This window comes from Pungitius pungitius, chromosome 6, assembly GCF_949316345.1.
Source record: "Pungitius pungitius chromosome 6, fPunPun2.1, whole genome shotgun sequence".
Classification (NCBI taxonomy): domain Eukaryota; kingdom Metazoa; phylum Chordata; class Actinopteri; order Perciformes; family Gasterosteidae; genus Pungitius; species Pungitius pungitius.
Genome location: NC_084905.1, coordinates 20,666,594 through 20,685,540, shown reverse-complemented (window position 1 = coordinate 20,685,540; position 18,947 = coordinate 20,666,594). Strand labels below are relative to the sequence as shown.

At 48.2% G+C, this 18,947-nt stretch overlaps 1 protein-coding gene across 1 annotated transcript in view; it reads left to right on the top strand.

Moving 5' to 3' along the window:
• LOC119196309 (copine-8-like) overlaps positions 1-18,947 on the top strand; it is a 30,377-nt gene that overhangs the window by 3,211 nt on the left and 8,219 nt on the right. Inside the window, exons 2-8 of the mRNA XM_037451873.2 lie at positions 2,833-2,873; positions 6,754-6,800; positions 7,156-7,259; positions 13,545-13,584; positions 15,267-15,343; positions 17,334-17,397; positions 18,280-18,383. Of these exons, the coding sequence (XP_037307770.1) occupies positions 2,833-2,873; positions 6,754-6,800; positions 7,156-7,259; positions 13,545-13,584; positions 15,267-15,343; positions 17,334-17,397; positions 18,280-18,383 (477 nt within the window). The remainder of the gene's footprint in view (positions 1-2,832; positions 2,874-6,753; positions 6,801-7,155; positions 7,260-13,544; positions 13,585-15,266; positions 15,344-17,333; positions 17,398-18,279; positions 18,384-18,947) is intronic.

Sequence of the window (18,947 nt, the reverse complement as noted above, 5' to 3'; positions counted from 1 at the left end):
GGGGGGGGGGGGGGGGGGTGTGATCTGAGGAGATAAAGTTTATTATTAGGCCTGTGTGGTGCTGAAAAGGCACCATACAACGTTTGTCATTTTGATTTATTTTTCCCTTTATTTTTGCAGCTCCTCTCAGTGACGATAAACACCTGTATTTGTCGGAGTTGTTTTTTCATGCACAAAAAGCTTTTTTTCCCTCAAGTTGGAGGTGGAATGCAGGAGTTTTACACTAATTTATTGCTTTAGAGCGCCGAGTCGGCAGGGACCAGATCAATGAAACGCGTTCTCCCAGAAGGTCATCACCCCAGAGTGCTCCTCCGGCTCGCTCTCATCCACGCCGGATTCCTTCGGCCCGCCGTCGGATGCGCGCCCCACACACACACACTCTCACGTAGACACACACACACACACACACACAGAAAATCGTTGATACTTAGAAGAGGGTCTCAGGCGTCACAAAGGCGGATTGATCGTAAACAGAGTTTTCTTCAGACTCAATTGACCTCATTGATCCGGCGGCATCCTCCCGGCAGGACGAGGCCCGCTGTTTACCAAGGGGGGGGGGGGGGGGCGGTCTTTTTGATTTTAAGGGTTTAGCAAGCAAAAGATATTTGCAGTTTAATATGTCTGGTTGCAATAATGTCCCTTTTCTTCTTTGTGAGCACACATCTTGCCGTGCCCCCCCCCCCCCCCCCCCCACATGCAGGTATTTAAAGTGCCAGCTGGCGTGTTTAGGGGCCCGTGATGTAACCGCTGGGATCTTAAATGTGGTTCTGGTGTCGAGGAGGGACCGCGCTCCTGAATGTTTGATGAACGGCGAGGCTCTCTGCCCGCGGTGGAAAGGCCTTTTTAACCAGTCGCACCGTCTCCATCGGGGGCCAGGTGGGGGCCAGGGGGGGGGGGCAGGTGAATCAGAGGGAGGTCACCGCCCCCCGCTCGCACGCCGTCTTCTTCTCCCTCTTCTTCTCTCCTCGTCCTCCTTCTCGTGCCTCGGCTGGTGACCCTCTGGGACGTTTATCCCACTTGGCGGGTGGATCCGCCCCCACTTCTCACTGCCGCACCATCTTCTCGACCCAGGGGGGGGGCGATTCCATCGTTTACTATCATTTATTTACGGTCTCGTTCCCTGACGGCGTTTTGCCACCCGAGCGCCTGTGGGATCGGCACAAGGCGGGGGCCCGATCTAGATACATCGCCGCCGCTATGTATCAGTCGCAAATACGGTCCACGTGAAGTCAACATGGCGCCCAAAGAAACCAACACCGCGTTCCAACGGTCGGTACCTCGCACGTGTTTACTGGGCGTGGAGTCGGCCGTGAACGTTGGGCACGAGGACGTCACGGTGCACGAGGACGTCAGGGTGCACGAGGACATCAGGGCGCACGAGGACGTCACGGTGCACGAGGACGTCACGGTGCACGAGGACGTCACGGTGCACGAGGACGTCACGGTGCACGAGGACATCAGGGCGCACGAGGACGTCACGGTGCACGAGGACGTCACGGTGCACGAGGACGTCATGGTGCACATGGAAGTCATGGTGCACGAGGACGTCACGGCGCACGAGGACGTCACGGCGCACGAGGACATCAGGGCGCACAAGGACATCAGGGCGCACGAGGACGTCACGGTGCACGAGGACGTCATGGTGCACTTGGACGTCATGGTGCACGAGGACGTCACGGCGCACGAGGACGTCACGGCGCACGAGGACGTCACGGCGCACATGGACGTTATCGTGCAATGGATCTGATCTCAGGTTGTTTCGAACTGCTTTGGATTTGCAGAGTGCAAAGTTTTGAGGGCTCATCGCAGATGTTTTTGCATTCGTCTTCACACTCGCAGGAAATGTTCCTTCGAAGGAACATTAACGTCACTAAAACGTCTCTGTTTTTCAGGGCATCGTGCGGAGAAATGTCCCGAGGAGAATTCATAATTCATGCGCATCATGCGTAGCGTAGAAGGGTTGTTTTTCTTGTACAGGGACTAAAAAGGGAGGACGTGTCTGCTTCCGTTTCATCAGTGAGCAAATGCTTTCTTTCTGCTTTTATCCTCTTGATGATGATTTAGAAATACTATTTAGCTCTAAGTAGTTCCCTTTTATTGTGCCCCCCCCACCCCTCCTTTTGGGTTTTGCAGTCACTTGGCCATGGCACTCCTATTATTTTGTCTTTCTGGGTTAGCGCTTTGAAAGCTTTATGTGGTTTATAAATGTACCATTTGGGCAGCAGTGCAAGCTGAGCGAGCAGGTGGAGGGTTTGCCCCCCCCCCCCCCCCCCCCCATCCCCACTCACTGTCCTCCTTGCTACCCACCTCTGACACCAGGACTCTGCAGGCTAAATGAGAGGAGGGAAAGGCTGGCACACTGACGCAGGCGCCGGGTTTCCCTCCCCTGAGTCGTCCTCCCTGACTTGTCTCCCTCGCCTGCATATTTCAGTCTCCCAGAGCTGTTTAAACGCGGAGAACCTCGGTGGTGCCGAGCATCTGCTCGCCGATGCTCTCTGGTGCATTTACCCCCCCCCCCCTCCCCCCTCCCTGTGCAAAGAGCAGAGACTGGAGTGTCATGTAAATTTGATGCTTGCCTCTGCTGTTGTTTTCGGCACCCGGGGAGTGCGAAACAGTTGAAACAGGTCCAGCGCTTTGCTTTCTTCTCGGTATACATCTAGATGTGCTCCACTTTTAGCTGGATGGTGCCGTCTGTTCAATGTTTCCTCCTCCAGCACGAGATGCTTCAGTCCGTCAGCCTAACGATGCAATAACTGCTGTGTGCATTGATCTTTGATGTCAACGTGTCTCTTTGGGTTTTTGTTAGTGTTTTTTTTTTTTTCTTTTTTTCAGAAACCTCCTGGACAGAGACACGTTCTCCAAGTCTGATCCAAGTAAGCTTGACACACGCACACACACACACACACACACACACACACGCACACACACAGTGGTACCGTGCTTGTTGTGAATCAGTGGACATTTGCATATGTCAGGGGTCGTATTCGTCAGCGTTCTCTCTCTCCCGGTGTGAATGAGGGGAACCAGATCATCCCAACGCACAAACCAGCCCCTTCCCTTATAGGTTAAAGGAAACACACACACACAGACACACACACACACTAACACACCCCTCTCCCACTTGACAGCAGGGGTTGAATTTGGCAACCGGTCCAGTGGTTTTTAAAGGCCCGGTCTGCAATCCAACGGTAGTTTGCTTTCTAAAGGGTTTTGTTGTTGTTGTGAACACAGAGTCGATGTGCTTCAGGCTTCAGTCAATATGCAAACACAATATCTGAAAAGCAGACTGAAAGTCCTCCATGGCGCCATGAGTGGGAACCACAAAACCTCCTTCCTCCTCCTTCACTGCCAAACGGAGGTCATGAAGGGGGAATGAGGGGGGATCAAAACACACAGTTCAGATGATTTTAAATATAAAAGATTACACTGTATTTGTATTATTTGCTTAATTTGCTTAAATCTTTTCCATAAGCACCTCATTAGCAGTTAGCCTCATTAGCAGTTAGCCTCACTGCCGCCAGCTCTCCTGCTCATTAGTTGGATGTTGTTTGTTTGTTGTTTGTTGTTTACAGTGCAGCGTCATCAGTCATGAGGTAGTAGACGGCATCGTCTCCCTATGAACAGCTTGATAGATATTTATAGCTAGCGCCTCTAGCTTGAGATTTTTTTTTTGGACCATAATCCCGTTCACCCTTGTTTTTCAATGTAGTCAGTGGGGGAATTTCAATACCCCCCCCCCCAAAGAAAGTCTATATCCGGCCCTGTAAAACATGAGGCGGCTCCTATTGACCCGGAGCGGTCAATGGTTGCATAGACTAAGCTTCTGTATGCAGTTTCCTTCTAGAGATCTGCTTCCTCTGGGTTCTTATTGTGAAAGGTAAGCACCCTCTTATTGTGAAAGGTAAGCACTCGGCCTCTCTAGATGCTGAGAATAGATCGATCCTCTCACACTAACTCAGCTTCATTGAGAAGTAGTTCCTTTCCTTGTTTCCCGTTAAAAGCTCCCTATAAATAAGAAACACCGAGGCGGGAAAGAGAAAGTTGAAAATTCATGTACCGTTTTTTTTATTTTTTTTAATCCCCTTTTTCTTCTGGCTTTCTGGAAACGGAGCATTTTTAATATTTCCCCAGCATCACCTCGCTCCATTCCCAAAATACACGCCACTCTGCCACCTGGGTGCCGCGCGCTGTGCGTGAACCCAGAACTGATGCGCTCGCCCTGCAACGGCGGATTGGACCTTTAAGTGTCAGAGGGAGCAGGATGAGCATCCCCGCCCCCTCCCCCCCCCCCCCCCCCCCCCCAACCCAACCCCCCAACGCTCATGCGAGGAGGCACTTGTGCTGCGTCCATGTCTCTGCTCTGCTGACAGCACTGGCCCCAGTCACACAGCATTAGACCGCCTCAGCAGAGCCCCCCCCCCCCACACACACACACACACACACAGACAGACACTCAGTGCACACATCCAGGGCCCTCGGGCGGGCTCACGCACCATATTCATACGAGCTCATGAAGCCGGGCAACAATCCAGGGTTTTGTGTGTTTAGTGTTGCAGCTGAATGTGCTTTGATCGGTGCGCTGTGCGTTTTTAGCCGATTGGAAAAAAGCGGCATTTAGGAGACGTACCGGGAACCGGAGAGCGGTGATGTCGGTGCCCCCCCCCCCCTCACTTCATCATCATCGTCATCATCAGCCCCGGTGAACTGGAGACTTGAAAGGGGGCCGGTGTGCAGATGGCGAGCGCGTTGATTGACGCGTCGCGCTCCCCGGTCTCTCTCATCCGACGCTTGGCTGCGAGATGAAAGGACCGCCGTACGTTCATCCAGCCGAGGCGGCCGGCCCGCTGCGCACCATCCCCCCCCCCCCCCCCCCACAATGCAACACGCGTCCCACGCATCCGACATCCAGCCCGACACTTGACAGCCTGCCACCGGGTTTCAGCACCAGGCGCCGCGTAATTAGGATCCTTTTTGGGGTTTTTGTTTTCTTGTGTTTGCACACGAAAGACAGGGACTTTGTCTTTCTTTATTTTATTCTTTGAGACGCCTGCGAGGCAGATAAAAAGGAAATGTTGTTAATATTAGAACTCCACTGTGAAATGTGTAATTTATCGGGAGAAATCAAACCAAACTGTAATTCATCAGATTTTCACTCAAAGCCACCAAATGAATGCATGATTAAATCAGTCATGTCATTTCATCAGTAGGTGGTAGCTCATACACTAATTCAGGCATAAATTTACAAATGAATTAATGCTGTAATTAATGATAATCCATGTCGCCTCGGAGGAAGGTGTTGCCTCCGTAATCAGATGTTTTTTTATAGAGTCTCTGATTGCTTCACGCGTTTTGATGCCACATTTGAACAGTTTCACTTTTCGGCTCCAGTGAACTTAATCCCGTGCAGTTCATCCTTATTTTTTAACCTCTCGCGTGTATTATCCTTTGCAATGTAAAGCCTATCTGACTATAATATGGATATGCAGGCTCAGTCTTTATCCACACATCCCCACTTATGTGGACGAGACCCAAAGTCGGTCCCATTTCTCAAAATGTAATATTTCTCATGCAAACGAGTCCAGCTGACCCCGCATCACAAGGTCTCAGGGCGACATGACGTTGTTTTTGGAGGCTTCATCAGCCCTACTCACCACGTAGGAGGAGTACATTATTACGTCGGCTTTTATTGTGAAAGGTAGAATGCAATGCATGATGGTACACGGTGCACACCGCCATCTATTCACTCAACCGTCTAGGCGAGGCAATTGTATTTGTTTAGTACATTTCAGTGATTCACATAAACCCATCAAAAAAAACATCCAAAATATAGACATCAGGGTTTAAAAAACAAAAAAAAGGCCATTAAAGGCCATCTTTATTTAAATGTATCCAAGTGGGTTGAATGGCCCCCACTATACAGACTATTCACTAGATCCCATCATCAGTACTAGTTACTACTTATGCTACTTTGCAGATTAGGTTTCTTATTACAAAATTAAATTTACAAGCTTCGACATCAAAGTGATAAACACATAAATGCACCAGTAATTTAATCATATTATAGATATCTTATTATTATTTGAAATGGGCCATTCAGTATAATGAGTATACTTTTACTTTTGGTTATTACATCTAGATGTCGCTTTTAGAACGTATTATTTGAATGGATTAATTAATCCTTAAACCTTTGGTTGTCTCGATATGAATCATGATGACACGTTAAAACCAAGAATTGGTGAATATTGAACTCAAATATCGTCACGTTGGAGCGTCCTCGTGTCTGCGGCAGCGCTCCGGCGGCCTCTACCAGTGAAATCCTATTTCCAAGTGTGCGCCCCCCCCGGGGGGGGAGCGACGCCATGTGACCGATGCGCCGTGGATTCACAGAACGCGGCTCCGATGCAAATGAAATGTCACCTTAGTGCCAGCTGATTGCCTCGGACGGAGAGGGACGCTGGAACGTCAATAGGGACAAGTCTCCTCCACCCACACAGCCGCTCGCTGACACCACCCGTGCCCCCCCCCCTATCCCCCCCCCCCCACCACTCTCTTAAATATCATCCTGCTGCAAGGCAAAGTTCCAGTGACATTTAATTAGGGCGTTTTCCTCTCATGTCGGAGTCCGGGGGAAAAGGACAGCATCCTGGCTGTTAAATACTCTTCGATCAGTCTAACCATCTCTTATCCCCCCCCCCTCACCCCCCCCCCCCCCCCCTTTCAACACCCCCCCCTCCTCTCTTTGTCGATCAACAGTTTGTGTGCTGTACACCCAAGGAGTAGCCAACAGGGAATGGAGAGAGGTGAGTACACGGCTCCTGTGTTCACGGAGGAATGTTTGTGGGACAGGGGGGGGCGAATCAGAGACGTTTTTTCACGTCGTCTCTCTCGTCGGGGCTCTTTCAGGACAGCAGCCCCTTTTTTTTTTACTTTAAAAAGTGGTTTTAAAAAAGCACAATTTAAATGCAGATTGCACCTGGCGGCAGAGAGGAGAGAACATCTGTTCGTTGTAATGAGGCTCCAACTTCAAGTTTGGTTTTTACCAAACGATCAGCCTCAGGGGAACCTGAGACACAAATGTCTCAAAAATGGCGCTTTGATTAGAGGACGGGGACGCGTCCCTCTGCTGTTCTTCACCTGTCTCCTTCTGTCTTCCAGTTTGGACGAACGGAGGTCATTGACAACACCCTCAACCCCGACTTTGTGCGCAAATTCATCCTGGACTATTTCTTTGAGGAGAGGCAGAATCTACGCTTCGACCTGTGAGTTTGACGAAGGACTCGTGTGTGTGTGTGTGTGTGTGTGTGTCTTTGTGTGTCTGCGGGTGCTGCTTCTCTGAGGAGCAAAGTTGAGCTCGGACTGAAATATTCATGGTCTGGAGATGTAGAAGTCTTCTCCCTTCCTGAATTAAAGACATCTTTTCGTGCCGGCCCTTTTTCCCGCGGCGCCTCGGAGACAAAAGAGGGTGAATTATGCACCGTGCGTTTTGTGAGGGCCGCGCTCCAAAAAATGCTTCAATGGGGCCAATTCAGAGGAATCTTCTTGGTGAAATCCGCCGCTCCTGGTCCTTGAGGTTGTGGCTTTTTTTTCGCACCAGGTTCTGAGGAAAGGTGGCAAGGTGCAAAGTGACAAACGGCCTCCTTTCAGCAGGAGCAGGTCGCTCGGCCTTAATCCTTTCAGACCTAAGTGCGCCTTTTGACACAGTTGATCATACAATTTTAATTGACTGCCTGCAGCAGTGGGCAGCGTTTCCCACAGGATTCTGTGAGACTGGTTGGTGGACCACGGACCCTCTGAGGACGTTCTCAGGTATTTTTTTTTTTTTAGCGCTACTGCTGTTTTGGATAAACAACTTTATTTTGGGAGCATTGGTTCATCATGAGACTGGTGGTATGACACATGAAGACCTTTCTTTTACCATGAATCAACAATGAATGCGCTAAACGCACAAACATCTAATATCGGCTGGTCGGCCGGTCCTTCGTCTCCTGGCTGAAGTCGAGTTTTAATTGAAAAACAAATTGGTTCCTCAGGTGGCAACGCCTGTGTTCATTCAAGCGGATATATTCAGGTCCTCTTGTGTCCACATGAGAAACAGCTGCGCTTTATAAACCTCATCCCGTCTCCTCGCGTCGGCCCTAAAAGGGAAACCGTCCAAGTAATTATGATAATATCTATTTTTCCTCTATTGTGTTCAAGCCTCACGCATTTTCACTGATGCCCCCCCCCCTCCACCCCTCCCCCCCTCCAGTGATAGCTCATGAAATATGGAACGGCCCTTCTGTTTGTTTACTTGTCGGCCTGTCAGCGGGGCCACACGCTGCTCACCAGCTGCAGGGGGTCACGCTGAAGGTCACGGAGAGAGGCGAGCTGTTGCTTGTGCGTGTGTGTGCACTGTATTTAAGTTGTGTATGCAGCCTCTGTGAGGTGGAGTCGGTGTGTGTACCTGCAGGGATGTAAACATGTGTGTTCAAGTGTGTAGAGGGTTTTGACGTGTGTGTGTGTGGGGGGGGGCAAGTGAAGTCATCTTATTGTGTGCTCGGCGGAGCAAATAGGAATTATTGGTGTGATTATTTTGTGCGTGTCTTCATCTAAATGTATATTCCATATTTTCCAGAGACGTTTAAGCTAACAATCAGTTGGCAGAGGAGATGGTTTATGATGCTGTGTGTGTGTGTGTGTGTGTGTGTGTGTGTGTGTGTGTGTGTGTGTGTGTGTGTGCGCGCTCCCTGTTGGGCTCGTTGTGAGTGGGTCAGCATCAGGCCCCGGTGCTTCCTGCTGGGCTGATGGCCCCACAGTCCCTCGCAGTGAGGACATTGCTTGTCCCCAGCTCTTGTCTGCCTTTACGAAAAGAAAAAAAAATCTCCGAAACACACACACACACACACACGTGCGCACACACACACACACACACACATGCAGTGTGCTCATTAGAGAACCAGTGGTTAACCTTGCTTTCCTCAGCCTCAGTCGAGAGGTCTGCACGTCTCTCCTCCCTGCAGCCCTCCTCCTCCTCCTCTTCCCCCTCCTCCCCCTCCTCCCCCTCCTCCTCCCCCACTCGGCGCTCCACACAGCTCTCATCGCATGAAGCCCCCAAAGCCAAGAAACACTTTGCTTTCTCTGCTCCCTCCCTCTCCACCTCCCCCACCCCCAACATCTCAGTCCTCCTCTTCTCTTGCCTTTTTCACCGAAGCCACGTGGAGGGGGGCGTGGGGGGGGGGGGGGGTGGAAGGGGGGTCTAATCACGTGTGGCCAATCGAAGTCGAACACCCTCCGAAATGTAATAGGAGTCCAATTCTGCTCACAGGAATCGGCCCGTTTCACTCGCTGCAGGATATTTTCTCCTCATCAAGAATCGTTCGAAACTATTTGAATTTCATGAGAAACGCCGAATTGATTAAGAAAAATGCTTATGTTCCTTTTTTTTGGGGGGGGGGGGGGAAGAAAACGAGGGTTGCTCGGTCAGTGCATCCAGCAGACTGCAGGTTCACATTAAAATGTAATCACTTCACTCGAAGGATGCCAAATCATAGAAGAGGAATAGAAGAAGCATCTCACAATCTATAGGTTTATAGAACCAGGATGAACTGAAACAATGATCCAAACCCGGTTCCCTGACCTAATTTCCAACATAGAGGTAAACGTGACCCATTATTCACTGTAGTTGCCACGACGTCATGGGGCTTCAGCAGCTTCTGTCCACGTGGATCCAGCTGAGGAACATCTGCATGGCCTCAGAGGCTTTACAACAGAACCCAGGCGCTGCATCAGGGGTTTCACCGGGCCCACCCCCTGCCCTCGTTTGTTTGTGTACCGTCATTAGTCATCATTGCTTAGTTCAAACTACCCCCCCCCCCCCCTCTTTCTTCCTGCCTGGCCCGGTGCCGATGCAGTGATGTCATCCACATCAACACAAACTCAGTCACACAGCAAATGTGCGCTCACGAGGCGCCTGCACACACTCACCCGTGTGTGTGTAGGTGTGTGTGTGAGCTGGTGTGGGGGGCTGGGGGGGGGGGGGGATTCTTCTGAATCAATCAGATCAATCTGTTGTATGAATGTAGTTGACTTGACTCCATCTCTCATATTAAATAAGAATACAGGGCGAAGCTCACCTGTGCATTCCGCCGAGTTGCGTAACAGCAGCTTGTTTTTGTTGCTCTTATGGAATGACATTAGCGCCCCCCCCCCCCCCCCCCCCCCCCCTCCCCCACCAACCCCCCCTCCTCTCAAAGAGCGTCTCCCGGTTTTGTCTGCGGGGCCCTTATCCTACATGGCATGCTGTCAGTAGGAAGCAACGCTGCAGCTCTCCCTTACACACGCTCCGCTGCACACACACACACACACACACACAGATGTGGTGGCACACCTGGGACGCCCTGATAGGTGGAGGTGACGGAGAGTAAATAAGAAGGTGGATGCTGGCGGATCACATGGCTTGCGGGACGTTTGGAACGAAACGTCTGTTGATGGAATTTGGCGTCTGTGAGCTTTAAAGGAAACGCAATCACGTGTGCGAGGAATGGCTGAGCTGTGGTTGGCCCCCGAGTTGCATTGTGGGTAATGCGAAAAAGCTCGTTTTGTCAGGGAAGAAGAATGTGCGAAATGAAAAAGATGATATCTCTGCTGCTGCATCGCTTTTGATGCTTTTCTTAAAAGTGCTTTCTATTGGCAGAGGGACAATGGGACGGCAGTATTCTATTAATTCAGCGCTTTGTTGAACAGTCTATTCCAGGTTTAGCCCGAACCGGACCACAGCACATGTGTGACCCGGTATTTGCTGCTCAGGATTCCATACAGCGACGTACAATGTCAAAAATGAATCCGTTTTTGTCTTGTTCGTGTTCTTCTTTTTTTTTTTTTTTATCCGAAAGTGTGGCCCAACAAATCCTTGCCCAGTAAAATCAGCCCGAGTCTGGACTTGCACGTCCTTTAATCCCATTTTAATGTGTGTTCGGGGCCCAAAGCCTGACGCGGCTGCACATCGGGGGGGAAGTGTGAGCTTTGGATCGCTCTCGCTTATTTCTAATAACGTCCCTTTGTGAGTAATTTGCCGTGGAAGCCGTTAGAGTGATCACTGTTTAAATGGGGTAATGAGATGTATCATTCATCTTCCTTCTTAAGCGATAAAACTCTGGTCCTCATTCAAGAGCAGCACCGGAGCCGCGAGATGCTTCAGACCTCGGCGTCACCACATTTAGACGCGATGGCGACTGGCAAAAAAAAAAAAAACCACGGCGGCGAAAAACCCAAAGTGACTTGAGGCTTCATTCAGCAGCGTTGCTTTGACGCATCAGTCCTAACATGAAGGCGTTACGTAATGTAATAGACGAGCAGCCAATGGACGTGAAGATTAGTCCACCATGAGGTATTAAATGTGACTAGAAGATCCCCTAGACGTGTATTCAGGACGATGTGGGGTGTGTCCCCGCTTTCGGTCTTCGTGCGCGACGTATTCGGAAACCTATTTTCAGTGATACATCTCTTCAATTATTATTTTATCCGTTTTATTTCCCTTTCTTTATCTTTTATTCAACCGCTACTAAAACATTCATTTCTTTAAAAAGAAATACTGGCACGACGGAGCTTTCAAAGTCCGCTAATATTCCTTCGCCACCACGCAGTGCGGGATGGGATCTGTGGGCTTTTTGGGGCCTTAATCACACTGTAGGAGCTATTATTTTGTTATTTATTCTTTAAATATATTTTTCTTAATTGTTTTGGTAGTTGGATCACTAATTCGGTAATTGGATCAATATTTGGGTAATGCGGTGGGCACCTGAAGGTTACTTAGGGGCATAGCCAGGTGGGACCAGCATGCACCGGGGTGACGAATACGTTTTTTCCAGTTAAAACAGTGAGACAGTTAAAACGGTTAAAACAGTTAAAACAGTGAGACAGTTAAAACAGTGAGACAGTTAAAACAGTGAGACAGTTAAAACAGTGAGATAGTTAAAACAGTGAGATAGTTAAAACAGTGAGACAGTTAAAACAGTGAGACAGTTAAAACAGTGAGATAGTTAAAACAGTGAGATAGTTAAAACAGTGAGATAGTTAAAACAGTGAGATAGTTAAAACAGTGAGATAGTTAAAACAGTTAAAACAGTGAGACAGTTAAAACAGTGAGATAGTTAAAACAGTGAGATAGTTAAAACAGTGAGATAGTTAAAACAGTGAGATAGTTAAAACAGTGAGATAGTTAAAACAGTGAGATAGTTAAAACAGTGAGATAGTTAAAACAGTGAGACAGTTAAAACAGTTAAAACAGTGAGACAGTTAAAACAGTGAGATAGTTAAAACAGTTAAAACAGTGAGATAGTTAAAACAGTGAGATAGTTAAAACAGTGAGACAGTTAAAACAGTGAGATAGTTAAAACAGTGAGATAGTTAAAACAGTGAGACAGTTAAAACAGTGAGATAGTTAAAACAGTGAGATAGTTAAAACAGTGAGATAGTTAAAACAGTGAGACAGTTAAAACAGTGAGATAGTTAAAACAGTGAGACAGTTAAAACAGTGAGATAGTTAAAACAGTGACACAGTGAAACAGTTAGAACAGTGAGACAGTTAGAACAGTGAGACAGTTAAAACAGTTAAAACAGTGAGACAGTTAAAACAGTTAAAACAGTGAGACAGTTAAAACAGTGAGATAGTTAAAACAGTTAAAACAGTGAGATAGTTAAAACAGTGAGATAGTTAAAACAGTGAGACAGTTAAAACAGTGAGATAGTTAAAACAGTGAGACAGTTAAAACAGTGAGATAGTTAAAACAGTGAGATAGTTAAAACAGTGAGATAGTTAAAACAGTGAGATAGTTAAAACAGTGAGACAGTTAAAACAGTGAGATAGTTAAAACAGTGAGACAGTTAAAACAGTGAGATAGTTAAAACAGTGAGATAGTTAAAACAGTGACACAGTGAAACAGTTAGAACAGTGAGACAGTTAGAACAGTGAGACAGTTAGAACAGTTAGAACAGTGAAACAGTTAGAACAGTGATACAGTCAGAACAGTGAGACAGTTAGAACAGTTAGAACAGTGAGACAGTTAGAACAGTGAGACAGTTAGAACAGTGAGACAGTTAGAACAGTGAGACAGTTAGAACAGTGATACAGTCAGAACAGTGAGACAGTTAGAACAGTTAGAACAGTGAGACAGTTAGAACAGTGAGACAGTGAAACAGTGAGACAGTTAGAACAGTTAGAACAGTGATACAGTTAGAACAGTGATACAGTTAGAACAGTGAGACAGTTAGAACAGTGAGACAGTTAGAACAATGAGACAGTTAGAACAGTTAGAACAGTGAGACAGTTAGAACAGTGAGACAGTGAAACAGTGAGACAGTGTATAGGAACTGCATAGGAAAGCAGCTCACTTTGTGTTGTGTTTTTTGGTGGCCCTTTGATCGAGGATACGTAGGACAAATGGCCACTACACACACTTTAAAACACGTCTTTTGCTGCTGATTTGTGTGTGTTTTTATTTTGCAGCCTTTCATGAAACCTCCCCCCCCCCCCCCCCCCCTCCACCCCCCTCTTCTCCTCTCCGCAGGTACGACTTAGACTGCAAGAGCGACAACCTCTCCAAGCACGTGAGTGTCTCCTCCCTCAGCTCCTTCAGCCATTCACGCGGAGGCGTCACGCTGCCGGTACAGTGGCGGCGGTGCGGGAGGCGTTCAGGCGCCGCGGGACACATGGACGCTCACAGGGTTACAGACGCTAGACCGCTATTGGGTCACTAAAGGAGCGGAGGGTGACTAATTAACTCCCAATTGATTTGGATTCAGATTCCTTTTGGTTCACGTGGCATAAAAATACATTCATGAATTCATTTTAATAGGAGGCTAAATAAAAAAATATATATATAAAAAAGCTGCCGGCATATTTCTCGTCCAGAAACCATCTCTGATGTCAGGAAGCATCTTCTATCGTGTTACAGTTTGTGCTACAGTAGCAAAAGCTTCACGCTCTAATGGACTAAACACATCTCAGCAACAAGACATCGGTACGTTTTTCTCGCCGTGGGTGAATTTCTCCATTTATATATTTTTTATTTGTATTCCCCGTCTAGTCGTCAGTGCAGGGAGCCTCAGGTTTGCGTCAGCTTTGTGTGCACATTTTTAGTCCCTCGCCTGAATGCAGGATGAGCCTTTGTTTGTTTTCGTCCAAGATGTGTTTGACTTGTGTTTTAGCGGAACATCTTTTATTGTTATCGTCATTATCCTTGGAATTGATGTCAATATTCCGAGTGCCACATTTATATCAAACATAGGACACATTAACATATGGTTTAGGCGTATTTATGTGTATGTTATCTGACATTCACACAGTCAGAACAATATTTTAGTCTTTATTGTTCTGAGGGCTCGACGAAGAGGACGTCAAAGCCCCCCCGAGCCTTCACTTGAGTCCCGTTGGTTCTCACGTGTTCCTTCTGACGAAGCTCGACTAAAGTCGCTTCAAAGTCTTCATTCGTTATTTTCAACTTGAATCCAGGTCGAGGAAAATGGCCTCTTTGTTTACGGTTTCATTTCCTTTATTAAATACCGCTGCTAAAATAACCTTTTAAATGTTGTTGTTTTTTCCTTCTGTGTTTGACATTTTCCATTTCAATTGAACTTGTTCAAAGTGGTGGGGGCCGACTTGAGTTCGAGGCATTACTTAAACCCGGGGTTCCCGACACCTGAGGGTTCACCTGCAGGCGGCTCCTCGGGTTCTGAGGCCACAAAACGCTTCCTTCTTCAGGCTTTTATTGAAGCGTCTCTGTGGAGTCAGATGAGTCCAGAGGGGGAAACGCTGTGAGGTGGAACTATTCAAGAGTCATCGCCCCCCCCCCCCCGCCCCCCCAGACAGACAGGCAATGGGACTTTCCATTGAGTTTGGATTGTTGTGGACAATGAGCTGTGTTGCAAATGAAAGAGTAGAATCTAAATATATGGGGGGGGGGCGGGGGGGGGGCACACAATCCCTCTCTGCCATGACAACATGACATCAGAAACATGTAAAATAAGGTGACAAAGGGATTCTTTGAATCAGCAGAACCAATTAAAACCATCTGTGAGAAAATGAAATAATATTATCATAATACTGTCCAGTGAAATAAAAACCAAACTTGAGCTGATGTGGCAATCAAGCCTTTATTGTGAAAATACGCAGGAAGCAATGATTGCAGTTAAAGTTCTTGGATTATTTTGCAATTTTATCCATTTATGTATTTGATTTAATCTCAAACTTGCTGTAAACCTCGAACCTGTGTGTGTGTGTTTCCTTGCAGGACTTCCTGGGTCAGGCCTTCTGCACGCTGGGCGAGATAGTCGGCTCCCTGGGGGGCCGCCTGGAAAAACCTTTGATGTGAGTAAAGCCAACGCGCACAACAAGCGCACAACGCGCGCACCGGCAGACAAGCGGGCGCGCGTTATCGACACTTTGCCGGTGGGGGGCCGCCGCTTGTGACGAGCCGTTTGGGCTCAGGTTTGGTTGTTAAATTCTGGTCCTTGGAGTGAAATCAGCGCGTTGCTTTAGGCCAAATGAGACAACAGCGGGCCCCCCCCCCGAGGACAGGCCGCAGTCAAACGGGGGGGGGGCGCAGTCTGAGGGAAACGGGGGGGGGTGGGGACAGTCCGCCCGCTCGGCTCGCAGTCTGAGGGAAACCGAACGGAAGCCTCGACCTCGACCTTTCCCGTCGGATTTCTGTGGCTCTTGAAATGTGGGCGGGGCTTCAGGAAGGCAGATGTCAGTTTGTGTGTCACAAGCGGAGGAATGTGTGTGTGTGTGTGTGTCAATGAGAAGCTGAAGTAAGACACAAAAAAACATGATGTAAGAATGTGTTTACGTAACCAGGTTGTTTTATCCCTCCTTTGTTTCACATGTCAACCTATTTATAGCGTTCCTTCATTACTCTACGACGCCTGTTTGTAACTGTGTACAACTTTTTGTGTGTTTGTGCGCGCGTTCGTTTGTACTCACTCCGCTGCCTCTGAGCGACACACACATCCGAAGTCAGAAGCATCGCACATCTGCTCAGTGGAGCGGAGGCAGATCGCACAAATAGAGAAAGCAACAAAGGCGACTGAGATGACAGTATGCTGCACGCGCACACACACACACACACACACACACACACACACATTGTAAGATTATGTCACATTTCGCGTCACATCGAAGTGAGCCTTTATTTCACTTTGTGTGTCACACAGTAACCACAGCAGCATCTGTCCAGATGTTCATGTAGGACTAAATTAAATAAACTCTTTCCATTGTCTTACCTGCCAAACATATCATTTATTTCATATTCAATTGTAATGGAAATATACTCAAATGACAGTATTCTGTCCATCAGGGGCTAACGATCAATAACAAAGTTGCTCCCTTATCATTCCAGGGGAAACGTGTATAAGCGTATATCTGCTTTAATATGTGAGGTATCGATTACCAGCACATGCCACATGCCCCCCCCCCCCCTCTCTCTCTCTCTCTCTCTCTCTTTCTTCTTCCCCCCCTCACAGTGAATTCATTTCACTGAATGCTTCCCCGTGCATCAAAGGGACGGTCGTTCCATCTCAGGTGATTGGAGGGGGTGGGGGGGGGCAGGGGTATCAAAGCCTCGCTTCAATTTACCATCAGTTTCCCTGCTGGTGTGTCTTGGCCCTGGACAGTCCTCGGCCAGATGAAACGATCCCCCCCCCCCCCCGTCCTCGCTCTGAATGAGAGCCGGCGGTCCGGGGCGTTCGCTTTCGGTCTATTTTTAGTGGTCGGACTCCCTCGGCTTTATTGCCCCCCCCCCCGAATGTTACGCCTCGCCAGCTCGGGACGTAAACAGCGACGTCGCGGCTTGAAATGTCACCGGATGTGGTCACGTTCTGGAGATGCTTCCCATTTATTTGGACAATCAGGGGGGGAAATGAATGTGCGAGCGGCGGAGAGGGTGGGGGGGGGGGGGGGGCGTGTGATTGCAGGGGCCTCAGCTGATATCTGAGTCTTAAGGCCAGTGTCCTCAGTTTGAACATTTAATTGACATTTAAACAGCAGAATAACGTGACATTCTCATAAAGCTTCTGTTTGCCTGAAACCATTATGATTGGTAGATAAATGCCACGTGGAGGGACATTCTTTGACTTTGATTGATTGAATATGAAGCGAATATCCATCAGCACAACGAAACGCACTTTCAAGTCTGCTTTGAACCGATCAGTGGATTCATACCAAATAGTTTGTGTGGGTCATGTTGAATTATTTGTGTGAACATGTCCCTGGAACTCGTACCTGTCACAAAGCCAACCGTTGGAGGCTACTGGGATGTAAAGGGAATATTTTTGTTTTTGATCTGGTCTTTTCCTTGCAGCGGGATCCCGGGGAAGAAATGCGGCGCCATCATAGTCAGAGCAGAAGAACTGAGCAACTGCAGGGTAAGAATCCGCCGGGGGTTCCCATGGCGACCCACTCAAAAGCAAAGCAGGCTTTTCAGAGACTTTCCTCCAATTAGACCCGGTCTGGGTTTTTTTTCATGTAGAGTCTCCTCCAAAAGGGACACACACACACACACGCGCGTGACCCGTTTCACACAGAACCACCGGGGCGGAAAAGAATCGGCACGGTTTCGTAAAACACCACAAACAAACCAGCGCAGTCGCCAAAACTCGTTATTTTGTCATTGAATTCATTCGCAAACTTCACAGCGGGACAAAAGGGAAGGGAAATCGAGGATGAAACTCTGCGATGAGCCCCACTGGGGCTTCGTCTATTTAAAATCTATCCGTTTTAAAAAGAAAACACAACATATAAACCCAAAGTCTTAAAGGAATTGGTCACCATGTCGTGTGTCGGCATCGTGTTCCGCGTGCACGGATTCTTTTGCTCGATGCGGTGTCTCTAATCAGAGCTCGCCATCGAGGCCCCTGTAAGCCCCTTTCTCTCCTGGAAACCCGCTACATCCCACAATGCATTGCAGCAATCAGAGGAGTTGATCAGGTCCCGCTTTTTTTTTTGTCTTCGTCTTTCTAAGAAACAAAGGAAAATTGCTCAATCAAAAACTAGAACATAGGGGTATTAATTGTAATAAATATCTCACAAGCCCTGCACATCGTTAATTATAGATTGAAGATGATATCCCAGAATGCACTGGTTTGAGACCATCCGAATAGCTTCTGTACTGTAAAACTGAAATATTACATTTAAGTGATAACAAAAAGGTACAAATCAACCTTTTAAATCAGTGTTTTCAGCAGTGTGTAACGATCCGTTGATAGCTAAAGGGTCACCTTGTGACCTTTGACCTCCCTCCCCTCCAGGAGTCGGTGATGCTGCAGTTTTGTGGCAACAAGCTGGACAAGAAGGACTTCTTCGGAAAGTCGGATCCTTTTCTCGTCTTTTACCGCAGCAACGAAGACGGATCGTAAGTCGCCGAGCGTTTTCTCCCCCCGCGTCAACAACAGCAGCTACACGCACACACACGCACACACACACGCACACACACACGCAGAGCAAGTCAACATGCCTGAAATGCACATGGACTCTGAGAGTGATTCATCACGCTCCAAAAAGCTCCCATCCAGAGGATACGTACGCTCCGGACGGCCTACGCGGCGTTACGCAACGCTGCGTGCCGCACGCCGAGACGTCCGCCTGGCAGACGCTAACGGGACGGAGCAGCAGAGGGAAGGACGGGCGGAGGGGACGGGACGCGGCTGACGGAGGGGGGGGAAACGCGAAAGGGGGGGGAGCGTCTCTTTTGTTGCGTTTACAGACGAGGCCTAAACGTCCGAGCTGTGAATGCACGAATGTGTCTGTGGTTTTACTTCCAAACAACGTCTTTGTGTGCCGTGAGATGCAGACCTGCTCCGTCGAGCTCGTCTTCTGAGGCAGTAGGAAAAAAAAAAGCAGAAATTCAAAGGGAGACATTTATATTTAACATCAGTTATTGTTATTTACGGACCGTATGAGATGAAGAGGAGCTTTT